At 35.4% G+C, this 8,103-nt stretch overlaps 1 protein-coding gene across 1 annotated transcript; it reads left to right on the forward strand.

Moving 5' to 3' along the window:
• Positions 1 to 3,067: 3,067 nt before the first annotated feature.
• Positions 3,068 to 5,817, forward strand: LOC140865160 (cytochrome P450 84A1-like). Its single transcript, XM_073269697.1, has 2 exons — positions 3,068 to 4,061; positions 4,914 to 5,817. The coding sequence occupies exons 1-2, from the start codon at positions 3,123 to 3,125 to the stop codon at positions 5,535 to 5,537; spliced, it is 1,563 nt and encodes a 520-aa protein (XP_073125798.1). The 5' UTR covers positions 3,068 to 3,122; the 3' UTR covers positions 5,538 to 5,817.
• Positions 5,818 to 8,103: the final 2,286 nt, after the last annotated feature.

Here is an 8,103-nt window from a genome sequence, read left to right on the forward strand (position 1 = left end):
TCTCGAAGAAGATACAATCTCAACGTGATACATATGCACATGTGCAACATATGTATAAAACAGTAAAAATATGTATCACATAAATAGAACATATAGGCATGCATACTCGTTGATATCTCAGTCAGTACTTAGGTACCTCTCTTAAACAGCTGGTTGAGTGTATATAAGTATATGGTCGAATCTTACATACAAGTGATCATTATCATATCACTGTAACTAATCTAAAAGCCTTAACAAAACTAATGTCTAATCCTGATAGCTACTAGGACTTCAGACTTATACATACGTCCATTGTTAGCTCTTTGTTTTCGAAGGCCACAACTCTAGCACAGTTCTACTGCAACTCCTGTATGCCTCACAAATGTCTGGCCTGCCCTCGATAGTATGACTAAAAGCACTCCAAATATATAGTGGACTAGTATTACACCTAAAACACACATTGATTGTGAGAAATCTTTGGCTTATTTATAAACGACGAGACGTGTAAACAATGTCTTGACATCTAAGTGGACAGCTGTGTTCAGACGGTCCAAACTCACGATTGGGAGATCCAATCTCCCATGTGTCTGTGCCCTTTAATTTGACACCACACTAATTCGGGCGTTCTCTTCTTATTCAAACGATCTTATCTCACGTTCGAGGCTTTCGAACTCTTCGGAAAGTTCAAACTCAAATTCTTTGGTTCCGAGGTCGCTATATGGGACAAGGTTCAAGGATCCGGTATTAACTTATTGTGTGGGATCATTTCAAAGTCAAATAAGATAAGTCGAAGATTTTGGGGTCTTTTTTAGGAAAAACAATTATTTTCTCATTAAATTGCATATGTTTTTTTAAGAATAACTTTTCAAATTTTGGTTTTGGAACATTTGAATTTAGTTTTCGACAATTTTTTTCTACTGCTATTGTAACATTGAAAAATGTTGATATGACACTAGAAAATACTGAAATATCAGTAGTTACCGAAATAGCCTAAAATTTAAAAAGTTTAATTAGTGTACCAAAACTCAACTTTAAAAATTTAATAAACCAAAACCGAAAAATGAACAAGTTAATGGACAAAAAAAATCATTTTCTCATTTTTATATGATGCCTGAATATTCAAGGCCATAACATCAAAAGTTTAATTTTATGTTTTTAGGATCATAAATCTACTTTAAAAACTCAAATTTCGAAACCGTGAATTTGAAGTCCATCAATCCAAACACTACCTAAGGTTAAGTTTTCTGGGATCATAAATCTACTTTAAATATTCAGATTTTGATTTCAAACTCATTACCTTAGGTTGTGTTTGGACTGATGGATTTCAAATTCAAGTTTCGATTATAGTTTTATTGTTGACAATGATCTCTCATATTTTTCTTCTTCATTCCAAAGCTAATATACATTGGTTGAAGAATTTGATAATGATAGAAACTGAGTGCATTAAAAATTAATTAGGCAAAGTGTGATCGCTGTTGACAACTGGATTGAGTTTAATAATTCACATTTACTCTTAAATATGAGGTCGATAATTTTTTTCAATCGATCTCACATGCGAGAATGAATAAAACTATTGAATGCAACCATAGAATAATACTCAGTATTAACCACGATAACTGATATATAGAAGAGCATATAGCATGCGTCCATGGTCGATTATATTGATAGTTAAGGCATAAAAGTTGGTTGGAAACTTGGATGTTGAACAATACCCAATCAATCAAAATTAGTATGCCAGACTAATTCAACGATTATAATGAGCTATGCCATTATAATATATATCATTCATATTTTGATCATCTAATACTATATATTAGTTAATCCCTATATTAATTATGATGTGTTGGTGAAACCCTTTTTAAGATATCAAAAATAGCACTTAACTTGTTACGTATTACATATTTCTAGAAATTTATTAATTTCCAATTATCTCTCGTCAAATCAATTTTTAGATGTTGAGAAAAATTTGCAAGACACGTAAAGACATTCAGTCTTTTAAATTTTTTCCATAAATATCCTTAGTTACTTACATTTCTCTATCAATTTCAATCATGTCTCGATGATTTTGTAAAATGACTTGATTAAACTAAATATTTTTTGAAAACATATTTACCACAAATATAAATTAAATTTCATAATATTTATGTACATATATGCTCAATTGTTACTAGTACTCGGATGCAAGTGTTGTGTACTTGTATAGTTCATTTTTTAACGAAAAACAAAAAATAATGAAAAATAAATGGTGAAATACAAAAATGAAATTTTCGTATATAATTAAATATCTACCAAATGGAAAAGGTATGTAAATGTATTATTTCCTTAATAAAATAGCTATCAATTGACAAATAGTTGGGGATCAGACTACCAACGAACCAAAATTTTGCTTCATGTTTAACATAATATTAAATTAAATTATAGTAAATTTGGCATTGACACGACAGAACATGACACTAAAAGGTCTTAAGTTTAATAATATATATTACACACATTATAGATATTACAGATAATAGTATCTGCAAAAAAAAAATGTAAAAATTTCGAAACTAGTTAAAATAAATATTAGGATTTAAGTTATTTTTTTTATAACAACGTCGTAATAAATCTATGATACAAACTTTTTTTCTTAAATAATGAAAGTTAAATCAAATCAAGATAAATTTGATATTTATTAAAATGACGTATGATGTCTCAAATTTAATAATATAATAAAGATTATATACAAATATAAATAACATTTAAGCATATTTGTTCAACACAATATAATCAACCCGAGTCGACCCGAGCTCTCAAGTCAGACCAATTCAATGAACCTAAATATGATTTGTTTAGATCTTATTTCAAAGTTACAATATTACACATTCTAATGATCTCATTTTGAAAAAGCAATATTCATCGTGGTAAAAATAGACTTTGAGATTTCGCATGTTTCATATTTTCCTAGCCCGATTAGGCCCGGCCCGCTTTCACAGTTGAGAATACTAGTAGTGTAGGCTGCACCCAAGCATCCACTATATGTTATCTATTATATTATATAAAGCCCTCGTGATACTGAGTTGCTCCATTAAAATTGCACTTGAATATATATTCCATCTTTTAATCCCTCAAACTCCCAAAAAAAAATATTAATTATTAATTCAATCATGGAAAAGAAATTGATAACTATACTCCAAGCTTCACTGCTCATGATCTTCTTCATCACCATCCCTCTCCTTGTCTTGTTCGTTTTCTTATCGAGATTTCGGCGTAAACCCTATCCTCCGGGACCTAAGGGATGGCCGGTGATCGGAAACCTGGGATTGATGGACCAGTTAACACATCGTGGGCTGGCCAAACTAGCCAAGAAATACGGCGGAAATGGAATCCTCCACCTCCGCATGGGTTTTCTCCACATGGTTTCTATATCGAGCCCCGACGCGGCCCGGCAAGTCCTCCAAGTACAAGACAACATCTTCTCCAACCGGCCCGCCACGATCGCCATCAGTTACTTGACCTACGACAGAGCCGACATGGCGTTCGCGCACTACGGGCCCTTCTGGCGCCAAATGCGCAAGCTGTGCGTGATGAAGCTGTTCAGCCGCAAGCGGGCCGAGTCGTGGGACTCGGTCCGGGACGAGGTGGACGACATGATCCGGACAGTGGCTGTCAACAGCGGCACCGCCGTGAACGTCGGGGAGATAGTGTTTGGTCTCACCAAGAACATAATCTACCGGGCCGCATTCGGGTCGAGCTCGCATGACGGCCAGGATGAATTCATCAAGATTCTGCAGGAGTTCTCCAAGCTTTTCGGAGCTTTCAATCTCGCGGATTTCATTCCTTATCTGGGATGGATTGATCCGCAGGGATTGAACGGCAGACTGATCAAGGCCCGGGATTCTCTTGATGGATTCATTGACTCCATTATTGACGATCACATGAAGAAGAAGAAGAAGAACTGTGGTGGTGAAGATGAAAAGGATATGGTGGATGAATTGTTGGCTTTTTACAGCGATGATCATGATGCCAAACTAGTTTCAGATCAGTCTGAGGATTCGCAAGGTGGCATCAAGCTTTCAAGAAATAATATCAAAGCAATCATTATGGTAACTTTCAATTCATTTAGCTAGCATATATCTTCAATTTTACTACTTCCTTGGGTTAGTCTACGATACGTCGGGAGTATTTGTGCTCCTCACATAGGTCACTTATATTTTTATGAAAATTAACATTTGTGTTGATGAAACAAGAACTAACATTTGACCACGAGAAAAAATACTCCGAAGTACTCCAGGTCATGTAACATAGAATAATCTCTTAGTAGCAAAACATAGAATAATCCCTTGGTTTGCTACGATTTATTTTCTGAAAATTTTGGATCCACCGTCTTTTTCAAAGTTATGAAAAGCACGAAATCTTTAGGAGAAGTGTTTCTGAATTAATTTAGGTTTTAAACGTCTATCGATTTCATAGTGTGTATACAAGTTGGATTTGAACACGATCGATATGTTATAATGTCTTGAGGCCTCACCATATATATTTTGTTAATACAAAAAGTTGGTGGTGGTTTTATTTTTCAAACTTATGATCTAATTTCTCTTCCTAATGAATGGTCTTTTCCCCTTGCTTTCGCATGACTTGTTGAAAATGTTGAAATAGAAAGACTACCATCACATAATATTAGTATGGTTACTTGCTTCAATATTTAAATACTTATTTATTCTATAAAAAAAATTAATTTTCAGAGAGAATTGGAGGGACCTTCTTTTCCCACAGGAAGAACCTGGATTGTTTTTTTCCCAAAAATAGAGGACTATTTTAAATGTGGTTGGTGTAAGAAAACCAAAACAAGAAACCTTCTTGTCTTGTACCAAAGAGAGTGTGTGTGTCTCTTTTCTTAAATTACACGTTTATTTGGGTGAATTGCTGACTGATGAATGACATGTGAATGATGTCAGGACGTCATGTTCGGTGGGACCGAGACAGTAGCATCTGCAATCGAGTGGGCCATGGCGGAGCTAATGAGAAGCCCAGTGGACCTTAAAAGGGTCCAACAAGAACTCACCAACGTGGTGGGCCTGGCCCGCAAAGTGGAGGAGCCCGATTTCGAGAAGCTTGCCCACCTCCGCTGCTGCCTCAAAGAGGTCCTCCGCCTCCACCCACCCATCCCCCTCCTCCTCCACGAGACCGCCGAGGACGCCGTCGTCTCCGGCTACCACATCCCCGCCAAGTCGCGAGTCATCGTCAACGCGTGGGCCATCGGCCGCGACGAAGGCGCGTGGGAGGACGCCCAAGAGTTCAAGCCCTCACGCTTCCTCAGAGACGGGGTCCCCGATTTCAAAGGAGGCAACTTCGAGTTCATCCCGTTCGGGTCGGGCCGGAGGTCGTGCCCCGGGATGCAGCTCGGCCTGTACGCGCTGGAGATGGCGGTGGTGCACCTCCTCCACTGCTTCACGTGGGAGCTGCCCGACGGGATGAAGCCGAGCGAGATGGACATGGACGATGTGTTCGGGCTCACCGCGCCTCGCGCGACTCGCCTCGTGGCGGTGCCGACTCCTCGGCTGCTCTGCCCTCTTTACTGAACGAGGGATCCGTTGGCAAATCCACAGGCGTGGCGGCGCGTGGGGATCCCGCTCCGAACAGACGTGACGTTGCGAGTTTTATGTTAATTATCGTTATTATTATTACCTTTTTTGCCCTTTGGAGACAATTGTTCCTGCCAAAATGTTTTCACTCTAATAATAATAATAATAATAATAATAATAATAATATAAGGAATGTAATATATGCAAACCTTTTGGCAAGTGCACAGGAGAACTTGAAAATTATTGTTTTTTTTCTGAATTTTCATTTAATCTTTGAAATCTGAGTGATTTTATTTGTATCACACATATTATGTTCCTTATGACCTTTATCTATATTATTTAGTGACTAATAATCTTATATGGATATTTCATGTGTGTCTTAATTGATAAAGTAAGTGGGCGTTAGTTAGACTTATGGTTATAAATTTGATTTTTTTTACTAACACTTTCTCATACAGGTATATCGTACAAGGTTTATTTATATAGTACGATTTATCTAACTAACGTATTTTATATGCTACAAACCTACATCATCCGAGAGATTTACGCAGTATGCATTAAAATAATGATAGTAGTCCAAATTCCAATCGTTAGAAGAAGGAAAAATAAGTAAATAAATCTTAGCATGCAATATGTGCATGGACATTTAAATCTAATGACTACACACGTATATAATGGGGGTTTAACGACTAAAAAACCTTAGTATATGATACTTTTTTTTTAAAACCAGTATACAATACTTGTGCATCCACCATAAAAAATATTACATACTATTATATGATTTTGTGCATAAAAACTCTTTTAAGATCGTTTCATGAGTCAATATCGTGAAACACATCGATCTCCAACCTGATTCATGAAAATGAATTACTTTTTATGTCAGAGATATTATTTTTCAATACAAATTTGGATCGAGTCAACTCATGATTATCTGTCGACTTGTGAATGTCTCGCAAGAAACAAACTAATTTTTATTTATTAATGATTATTCTTTAAATTTTTATATTATTCTGTATTTTGTTTTCTTCGGAAAATGACAGTTTCGTGAAAAAATAGTAGGACATAAAATTGGTGTGTTTTCGAAGACAAAAAAATGTATATATAGTTGGTACACCATACAAAAAATATCTCACTTTATAATATAGTATAAATTATCTTAGCCAAGTAATAACTGTGTGACTTTGATGACATTAATTGGGGACTAATCACCCACCAATTTGGATAACGATAGAAGCAACTTACATTTTAAAAAATTAACAAATCTTTTGATACATATCTTGGATGAATGGATATTGGATGGATGTTCGAGATAAAAAGAATGATTAAGGGTTTGTTGGCTAGAATTTACCACAAAAGATTTCAAGTGATCTAATACGACCCACAACTAAAAAGTAGTAAACTGCTAAATTTCAAGTGATTTAATACGACCCACAACTGAAAATACTTTTCAGTTGCGGTAGGTATTTGCTAGAAGACAATGCCAAACGCCACACATGTCACCAAAAAAAAGTTAAAAAATAATAAAAGAAGAGGGGATAGAGAAAAATTGCTCGCATTATCAAAAAATCAGGCTTGGGGTCTCGTGATGAACCATACATATGTTGACACAACTTGATAAAAAAAGTGGTCATAAATTCGTAATATACAGTACTATCAAACGTTGAAATGATATAATAATTACTTTGGTGTCTCATGTCAAAACCATACCGAATCATCTTTCCCAAAATACGCCTAAAAACACATGGTAAAATAGAAACTTCAATGATAATTTTGAATCAAAAAATTATATTCCTAAATCATTACATTTTAAGCAACTAACATCATGAGTCACAGCAGAATTTCCTACTCTAGAACTAGGAATTATTCTTTAATACTCCAAAAAAAAATTATCAAGTCTCCTATAAGGCTCACACGCCATTCTATGCGTGCTGGTGAATGACAATACACGTGCACATATTGCATTATTACTTACTATATATCACGACAATTACATTCAACGAGATTAGTTTCCCTCACATTCCAACACTCCCGGTCAATTAAGGCACTTTTTTCTCAAAAAAAAAAAACCAAGCAAACAAAAAGGCAGAGAAAGATGCATAAACCCTTTATCAATTGACATATTTCGAAATTGACGCGACATGAATCCCACATTCATAAACGCACTTCATGGAACGAGCCATGTCAGAATGAACCTAACCGGTTGGCCATTATTTGCCCCCCAAAAAAATCAAACAAAACAAAACAAAAAACAAAACAAAACACAAAACAAAACAAAAAACAAAAATGGAACTATCCCATTATTTGCACAAAAGAAACTTGTTATATGAATTGCGTCGTGGTGTTGTACATACCAATCTTCATAAGGAACACAAACTATTACAGTCTATATGAATTGTAATTTTGGATCATTGAAACATGAATTACATTGTCTCTTTCAATCTTTTAAGCAGGGTGGTGAAGGATTTTATATTTTAAAAAAATCAGAATAAAATCCTTTCTTCTTGAAAAGTTGAACTAAGTAGCAATGCAAGCTTACATCAGAATACGGATCACAGCTAGGCCA

The sequence above is a fragment of the Henckelia pumila genome, chromosome 4 (assembly GCF_033568475.1).
Source record: "Henckelia pumila isolate YLH828 chromosome 4, ASM3356847v2, whole genome shotgun sequence".
In the NCBI taxonomy this organism is placed as follows: Eukaryota; Viridiplantae; Streptophyta; class Magnoliopsida; order Lamiales; family Gesneriaceae; genus Henckelia; species Henckelia pumila.

What these genes read in the sequence shown, in the direction of transcription:
- LOC140865160 (XM_073269697.1), top strand. Translation starts at nt 3,123, where the DNA reads ATGGAAAAGAAATTGATAACTATACTCCAAGCTTCACTGCTCATGATC. An exon ending in ATATCAAAGCAATCATTATG is followed by an intron (nt 4,062 to 4,913) that starts GTAACTTTCAAT and finishes GAATGATGTCAG; the next exon opens with GACGTCATGTTCGGTGGGAC.